We start from the raw sequence: 22,281 nt of genomic DNA, 5'->3' as shown, positions 1-22,281 counted from the left end.
GGCTGAATGCGTGACTCATACTCACGGATGGGTGTCTGTATGTGGATTCCTGTCTTATTTGTCTGTCAGACACCAGCCTGAGGCAGGGTGCAAAGTTTCACTGGATGTGGAGGCAGCCTCGTCTTTTGTGATACCAACAGGAGCTGAAATCGGGTCTTGCCCTTCCGACTGAACACATGACATCATGTCAACTCTTTTGTTGCTATTAGAAGCCAATCAAACTAAAACGTTGCTTAAATTATACAATTGCCAGAGTTAATTTTCTCAAATTGCATGTGTTTTTTTTCCTAATAAACTCTTCCAAAAATCATCTTAGTTTTAAGACTTGGATGAACATTTTCTTTTCCAACATTCATCAAATAGGGTTTCACTGTACAGTAATTCCACAGCATAATATTCTACGAGCAGCAGCTCTTAGAATTTTGCTTAAAAGAAGTTTCACTGCTTCAAATCATCCTTAAGTCTTGGAAAATATGATCCTGAAAAAAAAAAGAGAAGAAACACTTTCCAGGAAGCCCCCTACCTGCCTCCACAAAGTATTTCTCCCCAAAACTGCTCCACTGAAGTTTTTCCAGGACCAACGGTTAAAAAAAAAAAAAAAAAAAAAAAGTATCACTAGCTGCTTCCAAAGGGCAAGCTGTTTATGTGTACATGTCTGAACGGCAGGAGCTGAGAAGAAAAGCATAAAGGAATGACCTAAGAGGAATGAGTGTGTTCCTCTGGAGTTTGTTACTTTGTATAAACAAGGTGACCATGTTGAAAGGCTGGGCTGGACTTTTTAAATTTATATCATCTATTTCCTCCCAAAGTGTTTGCAAGATGGAATCGTGAATGGGAGAGTATGGCACTTCCTAATTGCTCCTTTTTTGTGTTTTTCGTTTGCCAAGTCCGAAGAACTATTTATCATCATCATAAAAAACAGGTATGACGTCATAAATCGTTCTTCGTTTTTTTGTCATGACCACATTTTGAGTACATTTTCTTACAGTGATGAATTAAAATGTTTTATTTTCTAGTATAGTTTTCTTTCATTCACAAATACCTTAAACAAGTTGAAAGAAAGAACAGTTTCACAATAAAAAAGTTTGAATCAATGAGTTTAATTCTACACTTTCTCCCTGTGACAACATGATTTATAGTGATAGCTGGACGTGGCACAGTGAGTCACTCGCACCATCTGCCCCTTCGTACCTCACCTCTGCCAGCATGCCTGTGTCTAGCTGTCTGTGCCCTCTCTGTGTTTGCCGGTGCCCACGCCTCATCAGCACTCCTCCCAGGGGTGATGGATGGCCTGTCCATACCTCCCTATGTCTAAAAGCAGCTTCCTCCAGACCACCTCATTTCTCCAGCATTATTACATCTCTCTTTCTCCTGACTCACCCGAGCCTATCATCACGACAACCGCTATGCCTCGCCCCCAACACAATGGTCAGCACCCCTTATAGTGCCTGATGAATTGCCCCGTGTCATTTTCTCCCATCCGCAATCGAAGCTCCTGCTTCTGTTCTGTATCTACACTGCAGCTTCCACCTAATTTGCTCCCAGTGCAGCCTTCCCCTGGCCTTAAATTGTCTCACGGACCAAAACGCATTCATGCTTCCAGTGCAGCTCAACTCTTCTTTTCTTGTGTTTTAAAGGAACACAATACAATAGCAAGTTTTTACCTTGACACACATCATTAGTTTTCTTAAAAATAAATCAGAACTTCCTAAAAGTATGATGTAATACTCGTCATTAATGGTCTATTTTTTTTAAGTAAACAGAAAACCATCAAAACCACCAACAAAACCATCATTTGCAGTGTGCACAAATACACTGACATTACTAAACAGGTGTAAGTCAGATCTCACACTTGAATTTGAATTTGTGCACCTGTGTAGACTTCTGCCTCTGAGGGGTCCTCCATTCGTTTTTGCTGGATGATGTAGTCAGAAATTTTGTAGCCAATCTGTGGTTCCACATCCACCCACTCCAGCGCCACTGTCGTGCTGGAGGGCTCCAGGTAAGGGGCGAGGCGCAAGCTGATGGGACAGAACACAGCAAACTGTAACTCGGATGGTGGAAGGGACTCATATCAAAATTGCAAAAAAGTACCTAAACCAGTATTTAGATATTTAAACCAGTCTCAAAACTGGACGAGGAAGGACATTTTATATACTGCTGAAACATGCTAATACAAGTGATTATTATTGTATTTTTTACACATACTGATCATTGAAATTTTGACATTTAGATTTTATTTATAGTGTTAAAAAGAACGGCGCAAGTCATCTAAAGTTACTAAAGTCAATACTTTCATATTTACAAAAGTGAAAACCAGCAACAACACAAGGATAATAATAATAATTTCAGAAAATCTTAATCTCTGAACGATCTGAGCAGCCAAAATGTTCCCGAAATGGTTAACTACGAAGAATAGCAATATTGTCTGGCCTTGTGTGTGTCCAGAACTAGATCTCATAGAGAATCTGTGAAGACCAGATTGATGGTGAAGGCGCTTTCTCACATTCACTGATCTGGAGATTGTTGCCAAAAGCTTATCATTGCTAAGATGCTTTAAACCAAGTTGTTGAAAGTTTCTCAGCCAGGATAAAAGCCATTGGGTAGTATAAAAGGAAAATCAATGATGCTCTAGTAATATTTATACATAAGTTATAAATAAATTAACTTTTTCCCCTCTAAAACATAATTTAAATATGTAAAAGTATAACTTAAAAAGAATTTGGGGGGTATAAGTCGCGTTGTTATTTATTTATTTATTTTTTATGGTGTGAGTTATACTTTGAAGCATCTGAAAAGTATGGTGATTATAATCTAATAGCAGCATTTTTTCATGTTTTTGCCCTTTTTAATTTGTATTTAATTTTATATTGTTTGTGCACGTGAGAATTTGTGTCAAATCTCAAGACAGATAATAACTGCTGCTTTGAAGCAGAAACCACCACACATTTTGTGTATCTCCCTAAAAAACATCTCAAGCTGCAACTATGAACAAAACAGCATTCCAATGCCACATGTTCACCAGCAGTGTTCATTGTTAGGTTTTTTTTTTTTTTTTTAACCAATGCTTGAAACAAGATTTTATTTTGCCTGCATTTCAGCCTAGAATGGAACAAGTGTGTTTAAAGGCAAAGGGTTTCCCTGTCCTCTTAAACATGCCACTCAAATTTACACAGTACTCATTATTTTTCTGACACTCACCAGAGTTGTTCTTTTATCCATATGGGAGAGAGTGCAGTGGGAAACTGAACCCAAACCCAACTTTAGGCACAATTCCCACCACGAACAACCAAGAAATGGGGATGCGTTTTTTTGCATCCTAGATCTACAGAACAATAGATCTGCAAGCCAGTAGATATTCTGTCCGACTTTGCATGTATGTCCTGCAATTGGACTAAACCATCTGAGCAAATCCCAGAAATCACACGATTTATACCAAAGCTAGTTGAGGTTTCATGGCTATATGATCAATGAGCCTCTAAACATGTCCAAAGAATTTGGATAAATGGGAGTAATCAGATGTGAGCTAATTGACTATGAAAATGCGATCTTAAAATCCTTATCTTCATGGCAACCCATAATCCGATTTATTGTGAAAAAATTCTTAGAAAAGTCATTAAACTAATTTTATGAATGAGGCAACAAATATGTCTGTAAAAATAAACAAGCTGCTCTATTTGTGCCATGTGAGGAGGACACGTCTGTTGCCTTGCCAACACCACCTCTGCTCCATATCTTGATTACGTGACTTGTGTCCAATGCTTTCAATGTACGCTTGTGCAGATGTAAATCGACAAAATATATAAGATGAAGGTGGGATTCATGTTGAGAAGTATCTGCAGCTCCGGGAGAAATCTGCATGTGTTAATCTGATATCTCATTATCGGATAACTGCCATTATTGAATAAAGGACATTGGATTACCCTGTCTACACGTCACTTTAAAAATCCAATAACTTGAGAAAGTAGATAATGATCGAAAATTTGGTGTGCATGTTAACAGTCTCAGAGTTGAAAATTAGATTTGTTAAAGTGAAGATTTTTGTCTATTTTTCAAGTAAATGCAGCTTTTTGGTTCAACTTCCTATTTCATTTAAGAAGTTCTCATGGAAACAATAGCTGGAGTGGATGACTCACAGATGCCTCAGGAGTATTATTAGAACACCTTGAGCCAGAGCATGTTCTCTTCACAGCAGTGTAAGGGGCCAGGGGGGACGATCCTGTGTACAGCATTCTCAGATCTCTTAGGAATCAACAGAGGATTGTGCGTTTGTGTGTTTATATCTATGTACATCGGTACCCAGGCATCCTCTGTGTGTCCTGGTGTCACCTCACACTTACATCGGCTGCCTGAGGGGACTGCAGTTAGGCAGGCCATCGATGCTGAAGGCACTCAGGTCACAGCGACACCAGTTATCAATGACATCGCCCCTTCCAGCACACCAGTATGAGCTCATCGTGGCGCTCTTGAAGGCCTGCAAAGGATAACAGGTGAGAGAAATGCAATTATCTTTTGAAAATGTCCATATGTGCTTACCCCGTCTTCCCTCTCTCAAACACAGCCCTTCTTTTTTTGAATGATGACCTTTAATTGACATATACACTACCTTTTGATTGTTCCCTAAAATAACCAGCCATCGCGCTCCTACTATTTTTGCAACTTGAAGTGTCAAGTTAAAAGGCCCACACCTCAAAGCCGGTCTTAAGACAGAAGAAGGGAGTCGAGTTACAAATATATGAAGCTCCCCCACACACAGTGACCTTTTCATTCCCACCTTTCCCAATTACCGGAAGACAGGAACACCTTGGTACCATCGACAAGCTAGCAATGTGATATCATAGGCGCTCTGTGACATTTATGATAGGGATGTGAGAGCTATGTCAGTTCTTACCTCCTTAATTTTAATGCTTTTCTGTGCAAGCTCTGTCAGCGTCGCTGTATGTCTGAATGTGAAGGGAGTGGAGGGGGAGGGTAGTGAGTGAAGTGGTGACATCATCTCCTAAGATCTCCTTGTGCTACTTCATTAACGAGCAAAAGAGAAAAAAAATAGGCAGAAGCTCAGTCATCCCCTAAAAGGCAGCAAAATGCCAATATAACCCTCAAAGCAATAAAGTATAATGTCAGGGCCTTTCCTAAAGTCACGAGCATGATATAGAGGGAGTTCAAAGGAGTCGCAAGCACTCTGCCTTCCCCCGTCACACTATGGATCAATGGCGTTTGCTGTTATTTATGTGCTCTAACTGGCTGGCAGTGCTGCCTCATGCATACTACTTTAGAGTTGTGCTTGATCATGCTTACGTAAACTGGAAACAGGAATCATGCAAGAACATTATCATTGGGTGCCAGGCTTCCAAAACACAGCAAGAAGGAGCCACTCGTTTGTGCCAATGCACCGCGGTAATCAGTCTTTTATCAGACATTATAGAGACGGCAATATATCTCTCAGGGAACTGAACTAATCGCAATTAATGATCGATTACTACAGTTCAGGGTAAGGATTCTGCTGTCTGCTGATTAACTGAGGAGTATTTGAAATTAAATGAAAGATGAGATTTGGGTATGGACTTCTTGCTTGAATGTTGTAAGAGAAAGTTCAAGAGAAATTTCAAAACCTTTTATTTTCTCTGAAGGCAAAGTGCTTCGAAAGTGCAAATGACCCAAATGAGCCAGGGGGAAGAAAAAGGAGGGTGAGGCTGGGGAGACCATGGAAAATAGGACAGTAAAAAAAAAATCCATAATATGAACAAGGAAGCAAGGGTGTGAAAGAATGAGACTTTCAACTCCTAAAGCAATCCCCTGCCTAACAGTGGGGAGGATCCCTCAGCAGTCGAGGCTTTCTCATTAAACAGCATATCCTCCAATACAAGCCCATCTAAATGAGCCCGCTGAATGAGAAGTCATTACAGGAGGGTAAGCACGGACTGTAATCAGTAGCCATATAATAACACCATGGAAAACTGAAAAAAGTTACAACATTCCCCCCTTTGCCAGTACCCATGTGGCTGACTGCTGCCGGAAAACAACACCAGCAGTAATCTCACCACTTCATGTCAATAGGAAGCAGGCCACAGAGAAAAAACAAAAAAAATCCCTCCAAACTCAGGGTCTATGAGAAATGACCTCCAACACAAAGGGCAATAGAGGGGAAGACCACAGAACTGCCATGCGTTTACCACCATCAGATTCCTAGAAAAACCCCATATGGGTCTGTGCGCTTGATTGCATGGCTGCACATGTGAAAAACAGACAAAGCGATTACCACTGTGTTTATGTTTGAAAAGTAATGCAAGCCAGTCTCCACTGGGTAAACAGGGAATCTAATTGCGGTTTAGGGAATGAGATGGGAAGTTGGGTGGCTGAGTTGAGGAGGGAAGGTATTGGAGGTTTAACAGAAAATTAAGTTTACAATAAGGTATGGGAAAACAGAATTAGTTAATAGAGGAATGTAGAATTTCTATGTGCTAAATGTGTGAAAGGGAAGACAGTGGAGATACAAAAGAAAAAAACATTTTTCTGAGAGATAAGAAAACTAAAACACATAAAGATTACAGTACCAACTGGTCCAGTCCAGCTGATAAGGAAAGAACACTACAAATCCACATATTCAAATGTTTGATTTCTTAAAAACGTTTTATTTAACTTTGTGCTATAGTAGCGCCAATTTATTCCAAAAGTAATCTAACAGTGCTTTATAAACTTAAACACTTGGCCAATTTGCTGCAATTCATCTCCAGCTATCTTACAAATAGTGAATGAATTAAGCTGAAATGTAATCACTTCTTGCTTTGCACATCAGCCAAGACCAATGAACAGCAAGACCAATAAGCATCAACAACAATTCCGGCAGCACAAATTGCAAGTCTTGACGTCATTTGGATCCTGCAGACTCACTGGCACCAAAACACAGTGAAGACCTTTCACTTTTGTAGAATCCTGTCGTGACTTACAAGAAGGCAGATTAGGCCATTGTGACCTTTTTAATGTATTAATCTGTTTGTCTAGTCTATGCTGACTGAATTACTGTCCGTATTCAGAGGCTAATACACAAAAACACTAGCCAGCTGGCCCACAGTATTGATTTATAAGATAATCACCAGTGTTGGTTGAGTCTAAGTCAGAACACACGGCACGTCATCAATGTGGGTGTGTGAGCGTGTGAGTGTGCACACACGCACGCCATTGCATTTATGTGGCCTTTCAATCTTTCAAGGGTAATGGTGTTAACGAAGGAGCCAATGGGCTGCTTCTAGGAACTTTATAAGAAGTATATACTTCCAGGAAATGGGACACTAGGGGCAGCTGGAGGTTTGGTTCACCCAAAGGTTGACAGAGGATTGCCACGTCTCATAAAAAACCTTTAAATGCCGAATATCGTTGAGCTTTTGAAAGATCTGTCTGACAACATTAAAAAATAATTTAAATGTAGGTGGTGAAATATGTTATTTGTTTGGAGTTTATGTACATGTATTGTCCCTGCAACAGACTGGCGCCCTGTTCCGGGTAAATACTGCCTTCGCCCAACAGTAGTTGAGTTAGATTCCTGTCACCCCAAGATTCAGTAGGCTCTTAAAATGGCAGAAGCATGTGTGATCCATCACGGTTGGAGAGTTTAAATGTGACTTTAGATGTGAGTGACCTGTCCAGGGTATATAACTCCTTCCCCCTGGGTTAGCTGGGATAGGCTCCAGTAACCTCTATTTGTAACTTGCAGCACAATCCCACGATTAAACCATGATATAATTTTAAAGTGTTCACTTAAACATCATACAAAGTACTTTGCAATATTGCTTGAATATCGTTACGGATGGATTTGGTCATTTTTTCTGGGCTATTTGTTCAGTAATTTATGTGGCACAAAGTGAAAATATTTGCCTCTGCTAATATAATAAATGCTTTGTGGGGTTTGACGATGATATAAAAGATGCTTTGGCTGTACAAGACTGTTTGCAATGAGATTTAATAATCTACCATAAATGAGAAGACAAGGCAGAGATGCTCTGGAAATAAAACCTTTCATTAGACCACAAAAAGTGCTGATCTGAAATGTGCAGCTGATAATTACTCAAAGGTAATAGCAGCTTTTACAGAAATGGGATTTTCTAGTTTCCTTTGATGATGACAGAAACTTAATTTTGAAAGGCCATCAGCAACCTCCAGGGGCATTAAACAGATCTTTTTTTTTTAATGTGAGTCCAAATACTTTGAGGCCTCTAAAGGGGCATTAAAGTAAAAAAAAGAAAAAAAAAAAAAAAAAAGTTCTGGTTACCAGCTTCAGTAAAAAAAAATGTATTAAATTTTTGTTTTAAAAATATAAAAACATCAAGTTTCTTTTTTTTATTTAAGATCAGAGGAGATTCAAGTGTGAGTTTGCATTGATATGTAATAAATGAACAAAATATTTATTTTCTAATAATAATATTAACTAACACCAGGGGTGGAGCTATGGGGAGACAAGTGGGGGCCTCTGCCCCTGGCAAAAAGTGTTGCTCCCTAACTTGACTCCCAATTTTAATCGTTTTTTTTTTTTTTAATCCGACCCGCCAAGCAGAGGGATACAAAGTCCTCCTCGCGAGGGTAAACCACATCGCGAAGAGAAGAACTTTTCTTCACGTGGGTGCACTCTGAACCACAGAGGTCTACATTTAAATGTAATGACTTTTTGTTGTAGCATGACCCTTAATAAGGTTATAAAATGACTGTTGTATGTATATTTGAGCGCTGGAAGCTCAGCGCTAAAGCTAGCGGACTGGCGATTATTGATGATGTCATCGAAGGAAAGTGACTTCCGAATTATGAGACACTATTTTTTCATAACTCTCTGTTTGGAGGGCCAAATGGAGGGTAGGAGAAGGGAAGATTTTGGATTGGGCCTTAAATGTAAGTAATGACTTTTTGCTTTAGCACGACCTTTATAAAGTAATAAAATCGATGTTGTTTTGCAGTACCGAGCGCTAGCAGCTAACGTGGCTGACCATCGACTATTGGTGAGGTCATCAAATGGGAGTGTCATACAAATCTGAAGACAATATTTTAGCATAACTCTCTGTTTGGAGAATTAAATGTAGGGATAGAAGTAGAATTTGGATTCAGCCTAAGCTCAGGGAAATTTAAAGTTTATATGTTGTTGCTATGAGTGAAAGCTAAAAATTATGTCTGCTAAGATCTAAAAAGCTTATTTGTATTTTTTTACTCTGCAAAAGATTCACAAAAATACACAATAATCCAAGCTAAAGTTATAATTTAAGTTAATTTGAGTTATCCTGAGTTAAGGGAAAAGATGACAATCAGATGAAACTAAAGACCGTGGAAACATGCATGTTGGTGAGTGCGGTTAAAGACATTTATTAAGTCTTTCAAGTTTGGTCTCTTTGAAATGTTTTGGCTGGCTTTTGTATTCTTATTTTTTTCGAGTCACTGCTTCTCTCTTTGTTAATTGGGAGAGCTCTGAGACAGAGATGTATGGAATGACAAAAGCACAACAACAAAAGAAGTCCCTGTGTTTTGAAGCAACAGTTGGAGGAAAGTGCGGTCAAACAACAAAGAGCTGGTGACCCATCACCTCATCCGTCATGGACTGTGGCCGTTCAGTTGTTGCTCAGCCATCAACAAATGTTAGGTGAACTCATGGGATTTTGGTTTATTGATGATTTCATTCCTAAAGAGAGCAGCGACATATTTACAGAAGTATTCTTGGTCATCAGATTTGGGTAAACATTTAAAGTTCCTCGATGACATTTAATTGTTCAGCAGGACCAAAGCTGCCCTTCAACTTTTCCAACTAAACTTCCTTTTTTTTTGGTTTGCTCCTCTGCTAAAGAAGGTGCCATCAAGTTCATCCACATTTGGGGCTGCAGCACTGATGGGAACATGGCAGCACCTTTGGAGGATATAGAACATTCTGACCCATTAGACTCACAACCAATTTGTTGGAAAGGCTCGCCATAATTCAGTCACAGCAACACAGGCCACAGAATTACTGGCAAGCAGCACAGGCAAACGCTTATATATTTATGGACTGAGGTATTTTTCCCTGGCATCAGAACAATCTGCAAGAGTCGGTCGCTGTGCGCGTGTGTGCATATGCATGGGTGCATCAGGGTCAGTCGGGTCCAATTCAATTTCCCAGCCATGGGTCCGGTCAAATTTAAGTCAAGTTTAAATCAAAGTCGAACAAATCAGGAAATTTACAATCAAGACAAAATAAACGAAAGCACAATTCTCAAAAGTGCAACATATAATAATTACGGATGACTTGAGGTAACGAGGGAGATGTAAATCCACCACAAATGCCACCGAGGGAAGAATAAACAAATTCAATTGTATGTTTAAATAACCCTACTCATTGGTTAGCATTCATGACGCTCTCACATGACCCCACTTTTCAACCAATTTATCATTTTTTCTCTGAAATTTCAGAATAAACACAAAGTAGGTCAATGGGTTCATGTTTTGAGACTCATTGAAAAGTTTAGCTTTTTTAGGAACAATTTTAAGAGATATTATAATATGTATATGTCACTTTTGTCAACCCAAATGACTGTCTTTTTTTTGTTTTAAACAATTCTTCATTTTAAAATCAATTTTTAACAGCCACAAAGAGAATGGCAAGACTCAAACACAGATCCAATGCCAACATTTCAATCAGTTTCTTGTGTTTATTCCTAACACAAATGGCAAATGAAATCCCCCCGAGGCTCAACATGCGATGGATATGAACGCTTTTTCTGTCAAACAGTCAGACAGCCGGGGCGAGGTCTCCCAAAGAAGAAGTCAGTTGGAAAGGACAGAGTAAAGGAGCTAAAGATGGGCTCAAAGCTCCGTTGAAGCCAGACTGTGGGCTTAACGCAGACACATCCACCCAAATAGCGGCACATATTGATACAATCTCAGGCCACCAAATCATAAACTTGACCGCTAAGCTTCTATTTTGATTGCTTCCGTGGAGTTAAGGTAAAAGAAGAAGCAGCTCATTCCGGAGAGAGCTTTTTGCACATGGCAGCTGTTCTTCCCGATAGAGCCAGCCGAGTAGAAAGATAGTCGCGTGCAAGGCTGTGCATGTGACACCAGACGGCGGCTGTGTGCGCGTTGACGGGCAGGTTGCCGCTCGTCTCTAATGCAATATATGTATGTGCCATTCTGACTTGCAGCGGCTGTGGCCGAGAAGAGAGGAGAAAGCGAGAAAAAGAGGAGCAGAGCGATGGACTCCCCTCCCTCCCCAGAGGTCGATGACATCAATAAGAAGCTAATAATCCTGTCTCAAGCTACCTCAGAAGGGCTTGACAGAGAGATCCACTGCAGTCTAGCCCTCCTCCTCCTCCTCCTCCTCCTCTTCGTACATCTCTCCAAGTCCCCAGAAGACCACGGGGTGGATCGGGAGGGAGAGAAGGAGAGGTGTTTGGAAGACTGGGAAAATAGAAATTTCTTTCCTTCTAATGTTTAGGTATCGACGAGGCCTATTATGGGCCGTCTGTTATCGACTTCTTCTTGAAGACGGTGGTGCTTGCTATGAAACACACGTACACTTCAAACGAACATACATGTTAAAAAAAAAAAAAAACAACACACTTATTGAAAGAAAGGATGAATCCACTGTCCCCTGTGTGTGTTGGAGGTGACTTCCTTTGCAATTTTGCTCATGGCGAATGTTTTATCGGACAAATCCAAGCTCGAGCAGGGCAAAATGTGGTCATCTAAATGTCAAGTGAAGCCAGAGCCTCTTCCTAAATTAGCTTCTGGGAAGCAAATCTGATATGATTTATCCAAATATTTCCCATACAGGTCGGAGCATGTGGTCATTAAGCTGATATTTCATTCAGCTGGCGATGCTTGTTTAGACACAGATAAACATATATTTCATGCACACATATACATGTCGACTTCCCTGCTGGAGGAGACTATGATGTCATCTTTTCTGGGTTCTGTATTACAGTACTGCTCCCCCGATGGTCAAAGCTAACTAACTTATGCCATCTAGAGGGGACCGGATTCAGTTGCAGCAGACGATTGCTGAAAGAAGTGAATATTTAAAGCAAAACTTCGTGTTTAATTTGTTTTAAACTTTTGAAAGTAAAATAGGAGGAAGTTTCTGCAAGTTTTTCTTTCTTTTTTTATCAGTGAGATGACTCATCCTTCGTCATTCGGGGCTCTGGCTTGCCCTCCTCACGTCCACCTGCAAGCGTGCACACGTAGCTTCCTGTTTCCGGGCTTCACTCTCACCTCCCTGGTGACGTTGTCTTGGACCAGGCTGTAAAGGGGCACGACACGAGTGACCTCCAGCAGGACAGGGGTGGGGGACGGCTGCTCTCCGCTCTTCTTGTCACCACCTCGGCCCCTTCCCGACAGTCCTGCTACTCCTCCTCCTCCTCCTCCACTTGGGATAGCCTGGTGATGGCACAGATGGCAGCCGGCCTGACAGCTGCCCTTTTCTTCGCAGCGGATCTCCACGCCGTTCACCATGTCGTCAGACAACAGCTGACTCTTCTGCAGACCTGAGAGGTAGCTGATGAAGGGGATTGACTTCAGATCACGCCGCCCACCGGTTCCAGCTCCCTGCTCGGTTGCATCTGGAAGAAAGTGTGAAAATATAGACAAACTACTCATTTACCAGCGTCACAAAATCAATTTATTTTATTTTAAAAATCAACTCTTTAGATCTTTTTCCGTGCAGTATATATTTAAGAAGTTTGAAGGCTTTCTTTAGATTTATTAAAAAATCTTTTGCTGTCAATTTTTTAGGCAAAAAAACTAACAATAAAAACAAGCGGTAGCATGTGAACATCCAATCTTGTGGTTTCAATTTATTTTGAAATAATCCAAAATTATGAAAAGGTTTGGACTCTGATGGCTTTGATGTATGACGTACCGCAACAGAGAGACAAATCACCAGTCTAGACTACAAAATTTGGAGAAACCACAAGCATAAGAAATGTTCTTTTCTGCAAAATATGGTAACGTGAACTACTGGATAATGTTACATACAAATATACATGTTATGTGGGTTAATTCATCTTCACTGTGTCTGAATGAAGCACAAAAGTCCCTCATAAACAAACGCGTACATTCTAGGAGAAGAGAAATTTAAAGTAAAAACAACATTTGGCACTTTTCAAAGTGGAATAGATTATAACAAATAACAGCAATATTCATTCCATAAAGTTTAATAGAATCTAAGATTATCCTGCCAACTATTCTCACTTGAAAAAATTGTCTATAAAAGAAAATTGAAAGAATTTCTTTAGTAACTTCATTTCCTTTAATTATTAACTGTCATAAATGCTAATGTTCAAGACAAACCACTTTTATAATTTGTCTTTGAAAAATGTCGTGTTTACTTACAACTCTATTTTAAACCAAAAGCTCCAATATCATTTAGTGTCACAAATGGTCGGCATGCAACTTCTAATTGCCTGCTTTTGAATATTAAGCCAAAGAAAATGTTCATAAATCAATGATTATAAAAGCACAGAAAAAGAACAACTTTTTTAACTTAATAATGTCAATAAATAGATTTCACTTGGCCAGTATATTAAGTTTTTAATCATAGGTGATTAATTGCCTCTTTTACTTTGAAACTCCTACTGTCAATTGATTTCTCATTTAAATATAACTGAAATCTCACAGCAACACAAAGTTAGATGAGATTAAATCAGATTAAATTTTCAAGCTGGGAGAAAAAAAATGATAAAAAAGTACTTTAAGAAGCTATGAATTCGAAACAACTCTGCATTACTTAATTGTAATGGAAAAAATTAATAAAATAAAATAAGAAAATGTCATTTCAGGAATAACATCTTACATTTGGTTTATATTGGTTGAAAATATGATATTTGATAATATTTTTTTAAATAGGGTTAAGCAAAAATAACGATAAAAAAAGACTAATAAAAGGAGGAAAAGGCATCACTTAGTTGTCACACTCTCACAGATTCTATGTTTTGCAAATGCTGACCTCTAGTGGCAAATGAATATTTCTGTTTTTTGGTTTGACTTATAAATAAACATCAATTTTTTAAAAACCATTTATTTATAGTCTGTTAGTCGTATTAATGTTACACTATTGCATGTGTTGTATTTTTCTTCAAAGTTTGACTTAATGCATAGTTGCATAGTTGAATACAATTTTTGTTTTATATTTTCTGAGTTTTGGGGTTTTGTTTCTGAGTTCTCTTTAAGGGAGAATACAATAAAACAAGTAAATTATACAGTAAATGATTCTTAAATTGCTAAATAATAAACTTTTTCAAATAAACTACAAGAAAAAAATTGCAAGTGAATAAAAAGATTCGATTGGCCATTGAGTTTGTGGCAAACCCACTCAATGGCCAATCAGAACAGACGCCGGACTCGGCAGAGTACGTCTTACGTCATACATCGACACTGCGAAATTAGGAGTCAACTCTGCAGTCTTTTGCTTTCTGTAGCTGGTAGAAACACTTCACGCCCACTGTACTTTCAAGCAGCAAACACTCCAAGAAAAAAAGGTAATGTTGTGAGATAGAAATGACAAATGAAGACATTAGAATAGGCCAAATGTGTAACATTTGGAATGCTTTGGTCTTGTGCTTGAACGTGAAGACATCGTTAGCATGTTGTGTTGTTGCGAACAGGCCTTTGGTGTGATTTCCGTTAAAAAATTAGAAACTGGTTTCAATTATTTCAAAGCACATTTGTTCCGCTATACGTAGTTTCATGCTTGCTATTTATATTTTTGGGGATTTTTTTATCGCATCTTGTGAACCTTTGGCTAACAAATAGCATTAGCTAAATAAGAGTCAACAATTAGCTTAATGTTTCTGCTTTATTTTATTCAACAAAACTGTCGTAAACACCCGTGTTTTACGACATCATGTAAATCGGTCCCCAGTGGTGTTTATGCCATTTATCGGACTAATAAATGTATTCTTTATCAACACATGAAGAAAGAAAATAACCAGCTGTGCAAATAGCAGATGTTTGAGGATGTGTTTGTGCTCGAACAGACTCTGTACCGTTTAATACTAAAAGAGCCATTTGGTCCAGTTTCTTAACCAACCAAAACCACACAACCCCTCTTTATCTTTTTATTTGTATTTTTTTTTTTTTATAGTAAAAAAGTACCTTAAGTTTTGCAACCAGTACACCATTTATTTAAAGGAAGCAACTTTAAAGTATTTATAATAATTTAATTATAATCATACTTTGTTCTGTATACAACATAGTAAAATATACTTTACTTTTAACAACAGAACATATAAGTTCCTTTCAAAATAAATGCACTCTTTGTCCTTCAGCAGCAGATTTACTTAAATGAAAGAAAGTCATTATGAATTTAGCTCGTCTTCATGTTTTTGCTCCTTTTACTATCAAACAAAAACACGATCACATTGGTGAATAATCTTTTTTTTTCGTGTACATTTAAAGAAGTAGAAGGTAATCAATCAGGTTTATATTTATTCTTATTTATTATTATCATAAACTAAAATAAAACTTAAAACCTATTATTTATTCAAATTATTTGCATTTTTTCTTTAAAGCCACGAGCCACAATGGAGGGATAAAAGAACTCGTGGGCCCAGACCCTTGGTTGCAGACACCTGTGGTAAAAGAAGTTACTTAGATTTCAATATTAATAATATTGGTGTACTTTTGTCTGACAAACCCAGCTTCATTCAATCTCATATGTTAGAAAGTGATGTTCAGTTTTTGCTGCTTACAAATGCACTTAAATGTATACGTTTTATTAACATGTAGGGAATCGTAATTATCCTATTTAGAATGTTTGCAATTTCCCCACTGTGGGACAATTAAATGTTTTTCTTATTCTACTACTAACTAAAATGATCCACTGTGATAAATGTTGTATACAAAGAATTTAGCTTTTTACTTTAATTAGAACTAAAGTTTTTTTTTTAGATACATGTGTATAATATCACTCAGCCTGCTGACAAATTATTTATTAATATAAAAAATATTTGAAAAGTTAAAAGAAAAAAAAAATCATAAAATAAATTACTAATTTAGTGTACTCTATTTTTAAACTGTACTTTAATGGTTAAATTCTGTTTTTGTTTGCTGTTAAAATGCCAGAAATGTCCTTTGACAATTTTCCTACCAGTGGATATTATATTAATCAATTATTTTACTCCACTCTAAAATAAGGGCACTACTCTTACTCAGCTACCAAATATAATAAAAAAAGACTGTTTTAATAAAAGTTGACATTTATTATTATTTATTTTAGGTTGAGTATGTTTTGAGATTATACTACTAGTTTTACTATTTACCAACTGATCCAAAATCTATAATTCTTGTTTACTCGTTTGAATTTTACATATATTAAAAAAGTAATTAAAGCAATACTTTATATATTTTTTCCTTTTTCTCCTTATTTAAGGGAAGCGCCATAATGGCGGCAGCACCTTCCCCTCTGGACCCAGACCTATTGAGAGAAGTTCTGGAATGCCCCATTTGCCTGGAGACGTACAACCAGGAACAGCTGCGACCCAAACTCTTACAGTGTGGCCACACAGTATGTCGACTGTGCCTGGAGAAACTTTTGGCAAACACCATCAACGGCGTGCGCTGCCCCTTCTGCAGCAAGGTGTCCCGTATGAGCAGCATCTCCCAGCTGGCTGATAATATCACTGTGCTCAAGATTATAGATTGCACCGTGTCCTGCAGCGCAGCCGCCGCTGCACTGATGTGTAAGTCCTGCTGTAGCCGTCTACCGAGACAGTATTGCCACGATTGTGCCGTGGTTCTTTGTGAGCTGTGTAAAGGTGAGGGCCACCTGCACCAAGGCCACTCTGTCCAGACGATAAGACTCGCTGCCGAGCAGCGCCGTAAAGAACTGGGAGGCAGGCTGGCCGCTCTCCGTGACGTCATGGGAGAGATTCAGAAGAAAAAGAGAGCAATAGAAAGCATTTCCAAGTCACTGAAGCTGAAGTACCGGACAGTTCAGCAGGAATACGCTACGGCGGAGCAATCCATTCAAGAGGAAATGAGTCGATCTCGAATGACGTTCACAGCCTCAATGGGGGAGGTGGAAAAGATTAACGCACAGGTCTTGGAGGAGCAGGCGTACCTCCTCAACATCGCGGAGGTAAAGGTCGTGTCACGCTGTGATTTTCTTACCATGCAGGTCAGGCAGAGTGATACGGCTCTATTAAAAGACGACGGCCCCGGCAGCGATGATGAGGAGCTGGATCTGAGGAGCAGTTTGCCGACACAGTTCCAGCTGCAAGAGCCAGGTCTGGTCCGAGTGGAGCACTCCAAACCTTTAGAAGTGGGTCACGTGACCACAAACACTTACACGGTCAATACAGATGATCAGGGGGGTTTAGAGGTCGCACATGACGGGGATTTGGACGGAGTAGTCGCCACGCTTGGAGCCACCGGGGGTGCTGTGGGGTTTTCGATGGATCTTTACAGAGACATGGACATGGTGACAGGTGTGGAGGAGGCAGGATGCGACTCTCCCAGCAGCTTTAAATCCAAGTCCATGGATGCAGGAGGAGGATCGCCGGCCGGGGCCAGTGCAGGCCCTCCCGTTTGTCAGTTTGTGAAAAAGATGGGCTGTAAGGGGACTCTGCCCGGCATGTTCAATTTACCGGTCGGCATCTGCGTGACAGGACAAGGTGAGGTGCTGGTGGCCGACCGTGGCAACTTCCGCGTCCAGATTTTTAACCGCAAAGGTTTCCAGCGTGAAATCCGACGCAACGCCAGCAGCATTGACAACTTCGTCCTGAGTTTCCTCGGGGCCGACCTGCCTAACTTGGTCCCTCTATCAATCGCTGTGACCCCACAAGGCCTGATTGGCGTCACCGACAATTACGACAACTCCGTCAAAGTCTACACCATGGATGGACACTGCATTGCTTGCCACAAGAACCAGTTGATAAAACCCTGGGGGATAACCGCCATGCCATCGGGCCAGTTCGTAGTGTCAGACGTGGAGGGCGGCAAATTATGGTGTCTAGCGGTGGACCGCAACGTGGGCGTGGTCAGCTACAACAGACTGTGCTCTGCTGTCCGCCCTAAGTTTGTCACATGTGATGCGGCAGGAACAGTTTATTTTACTCAGGGCCTGGCTCTGAACTTCGAGAAGCGACAGAATGAGCCCCACCTGGAGGGGGGCTTCTCTATCGGCTCGGTCGGGACGGACGGCCAGCTCGGCAAACAGCTCAGCCACTTCTTCTCCGAGGCCGAGGACTTTCGGTGCATCACTGGAATGTGCGTGGACGCTAACGGGGACCTGCTTGTTACAGACAGCGGGCGAAAAGAAATCCTGCAGTTTCCTAAAGAAGGCGGCTTCAACGTTCTCATCCAGGACGGGCTGACCTGCCCTGTGGGCGTGGCCACCACCCACAAGGGACAGTTGCTCGTCTTGGATTGTTGGGACCACTGTGTCAAAGTCTTTACCTACATTCAAAGAAGGCATTCTTCCACTTCGTAAAACAACTTAACTTGTTAAGGAAATGAAAATGTGGAAGTCTGTATTGAAAGAGGAAGCAGAAACACGTCACTTTAAGTTAGCTTCAAGTTTAACTCATTTAAATCTAGCTTTAATTTGTAAGAATGGTCAATTCAGACAGTTTTTTTCAGTTTGCACACAGAGGATTGTGGCAAATCCTTTGGTGCGTGTTTAGATCAAACGCCCTGGAAGCCATCTCACTACAAGCAAAGGAAGCTGCTGTCAAAGGTTTTTCAATCTCTACATCCACATTTTTTAACCCGACTGCATCAGTTGAACCCTTCATGCGATTTTCTTATACATTTTTTTGTAGCTTTGCACAACCCCCCCACCTCCGTACTAAAAGTTCAACTTAAACTTGTATTTATGTATAAAATAAAGCATATTCAGGCATTTGCCCGGTGAAGCACTTTATTACCGACACCTCACTGTGTCCCATAGCATTAGGGTCTAGTAGAACACTCAGTCTGTGGCTTGAAAGTTTATGTGCGATTGAACAAAACCAAAAACCAGCAACAATCAGGGAACAGTAACTATCAATTTGCTGTTGCTGTTTGCTGTTTAAAGAAACAAACAAAAAAAAAGAAATCCTGCAAAATATAAGTAATTAAAATGCATTTGCATTGCTGCGTGGATAGTTGGAGGAATAAAAAATGTTATGTGCTTTTATATATTATTTTATTTTTTATACTATTATGATCCTGTTCACATATTAACCACAATCAGCAGAAATAATCACAAGTCAATGGAACATGTTACAGCCTCAGCATGTTAAGAATATTGTATACTGGTTTATAAATTAGTACTTTTTCTGCATAAGAATCAACACTAATAGATTACTGCCTTATCGATAAAAATAGAAAAGAAAAACTAGACTTTAGCCCTTTATTATAGAGATGAGCACATATAAAAGTATATAATCGGGCTTTAAAGCTACACTTAATACATTTTATTAACATTTTTGAGGGTTTTTGTGTTTTAAAACATTTTTTTCTAAAACTTCTTTCTGATTTGAAAGTCAACACTTGGCAGTAAGATGGTTCTGCGTTGATGTTGAGCATTAAAGCATCCTGAGCCGCATCTAAAACATGTCTTCCATGCGAAACGATTATACGTGGAGAACTAAAACAAGACTTTTAATTCAGGATTTAATGAAGCTACAAGAAGACAATTTCTGTGGAAATGTCATTCATTTATGGATCATAAGCAACTATATATATTTCAGTCTGCATTGGGTTGTATTTCAGTTCAATTTGCGTTGGATTATAGTTCTTTGCAGACTTTTTTGTGATGTTTGCTGCCAGCACTGCCCTGTTTATGTGATATTTTTCTATAATGACTCAAAAGTAATTTTTTGTTTATTTTAAATAGGCTAATCTGCCTGTATTTCATCAAATCTGTTAAGCCTCTTAAACATTTATGACTACTATTTTTTTTAAACTGGAACAGTGCTACTGTGTCCATCTCTGAAAACTGTGGTTTATGGGAAAATGTTTACTTTAAGGAAAATTAAACTCCAAAATTACTGAAAGAAATGACATTTGATTTATTTTTAGGAGTTTCTATCCAAAAGCTTTAATTTTGTTTGCTCATTAATATTTATTAGTTTGCAAAGAAAATGATAAACATTTTAATTAATTTAAAGATCGCATTACAACTTAATCAAAATTATAGTTTTTTTCTGACCCATTTTTATTTTATTCACATTTTTATAATTGTAGTTTATTTACACCAAGCTGACCTTAACTGTATTGAAGCCTGACATGTTAAAGAGAAATTTAAAAGCAAGTCAAGGGTCAAACCTGCCACCGACATATCCCTTATGCTTCTCTTTTAGATCACAGATTTAATTTAGGTTATACACCTATAGTATTCCCCTCATGTCATCTCATTTAAAGTAGTTATCATAAAAAGCAGTCGTTCAAATAGATGAACAGAGAAAACTGCATTAAATCAAGTGTCCTTGTGTCAGTGCGGTGAACATTTAAGTGTCTCACAAACAATAATCTGTGTTTTGTTTTATATAGATGTCATCTCATACTACTGATCTCTGGTGTTGCTCTTTTCCCCTCTGCAATGAACCAAACTCTTTTGTTCTTTTTTATGTTCTTTAGAAACAACACTGGTAAAAAGGTTGAACACATGTACTTCACTTCATGTTTGTGATGTTGATCATCTGAGTGCAATAAATAATTATGATCCAAACATTAAAATGACCCTCCTGATTTGTTACTTGTGCCAAAATAAGATTTTACTTCACAGTTTTTATCCTTATTCTGACAAATGTTAGGTTTATTGCATTTTTTTTTAATTGAAAACATGTTCTAATCACATTAATTGAGTATATTATGACAAAGTATTAGTGCCACCATGAAAGAAAATAAATACATTTGAGAATAAAGTCGTAAAAGAATGAGAAAAAAGTCAAAAATGTCCTAGATTAAAGTCGTATAAATAGTGAAAAAAGTCGTACTTTCCTGAGAAAAAAACTCGTAAAATTTTGAGAAAAGAAATGTAATTTCATGAGAATAAATTTACAAAGTTATGAGAAAAAAAGTCGCAATTTTATCAGGAACTTTTTTGAAATTAAAGTTGTTTGTGTAAGCCTCCATCCATATTATGTGCTGGCTAAATCCATGAAAGCAGCCATTTATGGTGATGCCATGAGACATCAGTTTATCAAAGAGAAACTGAATAATTAACAGAAATGTCTATAATAATTCATAAATCCCATGCATATTATTATCTAACTGTGTCATTAAGAAAAAACAAAAAAAACAAATGACTATTAATTGCATTAAACTGCTCAATTGAAGAAAAATGCAAAGAGAAACCAAGAAAATTGTTCCAGCTGCAGGAAAACCAAACAGAAAAACAGAAAAAGATTTATGAGTAAACAGTTAAAAAGTTAAGAGGATAAGGTTGTAAAATTATGAGAAAAAAATCCAAATTGTACAAGAAAAAAGTTGTAACAATTTAAGAAAGAAGTCAAAATTACGAGAATAAAGTTGTAAAAATATGAGGAAAAACGTCAAAATTTTAAGAAAATAATGTTTTTCCAATAATTAAATGTCCCACTTAGCTTTTAATCGAACATTACCAGTTTCAGAGTAATAGGATGAACATCCCACCACAAATACAAACCCTTTTTAAATAAATTACAACTTTATTTTTGACAAATGTTCTTTTTAAGTAATACATTTAAGATTTTGTTACTGTAAAATGTTGTTCCTCAAAATTTTAGAACTTTATTCTTAAATATTTATTTTTCTTTCATTATGGCCTTAAACTCCACTGTAAAAAAAAGGGGACCCAAAAAGGAGGGAAAAGACAGAAAACTGTCAAAACTGTCAAACTGACCTTTTTTTTCTCCATCATTTTAAGTACTTTTTTTTTCTTGCTTTCTTCAGTAAAACCTGACAAAATCTTTAACACGCTGTAACTTTTCAATCATTAACACAATAATTCCAGCAGATTTATTGTGAATTATTGTGTTAACAATGAAAAAATTACAGTAAACAAAAGAACATAAACAGCTTTTATTTACTTTTCTCTAATAATTTTACAACTTTATTTTTGTACTTTTTTTTACTTTATTCTAATTTATTTATTTTATAGTGGTCCTAATACTATATAGATATATACACATTTAAAAAAAATGTTTTTTCTACAAAACAAGATGATTGTGTTAAATGAAGCACCAGCTTTCAGGTTTACTAATGTTTTCTATAGCAATCTCATTGGAAGAAGGCAGTAAAATCTACATTAAAAGCCTAATGCTCATGCAGCTGCAAAATGCACAAACTACTTTTGACTTTATGCATTGAATA

At 38.2% G+C, this 22,281-nt stretch overlaps 2 protein-coding genes across 3 annotated transcripts in view; one reads left to right on the top strand and one right to left on the bottom strand.

Moving 5' to 3' along the window:
• Positions 1 to 22,281, bottom strand: part of LOC112163022 (astrotactin-2) — a 313,961-nt gene that overhangs the window by 42,093 nt on the left and 249,587 nt on the right. The window contains exons 17-19 of the mRNA XM_024299108.2: positions 12,217 to 12,563; positions 4,341 to 4,474; positions 1,873 to 2,021 (exon numbers count right to left, since the gene is read on the bottom strand). Coding sequence (XP_024154876.1) covers positions 1,873 to 2,021; positions 4,341 to 4,474; positions 12,217 to 12,563 — 630 coding nt within the window. The remainder of the gene's footprint in view (positions 1 to 1,872; positions 2,022 to 4,340; positions 4,475 to 12,216; positions 12,564 to 22,281) is intronic.
• trim32 (tripartite motif containing 32) lies at positions 14,303 to 20,656 on the top strand. 2 transcript variants are annotated; one of them, XM_024299110.2, is made up of 3 exons: positions 14,303 to 14,480; positions 15,513 to 15,577; positions 16,373 to 20,656. In XM_024299110.2, exons 1-3 carry the CDS (start codon positions 14,318 to 14,320, stop codon positions 18,431 to 18,433), a joined length of 2,289 nt encoding a protein of 762 aa, XP_024154878.2. In that variant the 5' UTR covers positions 14,303 to 14,317; the 3' UTR covers positions 18,434 to 20,656. The 2 variants fall into 2 exon arrangements, with proteins under 2 accessions (XP_024154878.2, XP_024154877.1); XM_024299109.2 differs by lacking the exon at positions 15,513 to 15,577 and having other exon boundaries at positions 14,345 to 14,480.

This window comes from Oryzias melastigma, linkage group LG12 (genome assembly GCF_002922805.2).
Source record: "Oryzias melastigma strain HK-1 linkage group LG12, ASM292280v2, whole genome shotgun sequence".
Lineage (NCBI taxonomy): Eukaryota > Metazoa > Chordata > Actinopteri > Beloniformes > Adrianichthyidae > Oryzias > Oryzias melastigma.
This window is presented reverse-complemented; position numbering and strand designations above follow the sequence as displayed.

What these genes read in the sequence shown, in the direction of transcription:
- trim32 (XM_024299110.2), top strand. Translation starts at nt 14,318, where the DNA reads ATGGCCAATCAGAACAGACGCCGGACTCGGCAGAGTACGTCTTACGTC. An exon ending in AAACACTCCAAGAAAAAAAG is followed by an intron (nt 14,481 to 15,512) that starts GTAATGTTGTGA and finishes TTTTCTTTAAAG; the next exon opens with CCACGAGCCACAATGGAGGG. An exon ending in CTTGGTTGCAGACACCTGTG is followed by an intron (nt 15,578 to 16,372) that starts GTAAAAGAAGTT and finishes TCCTTATTTAAG; the next exon opens with GGAAGCGCCATAATGGCGGC.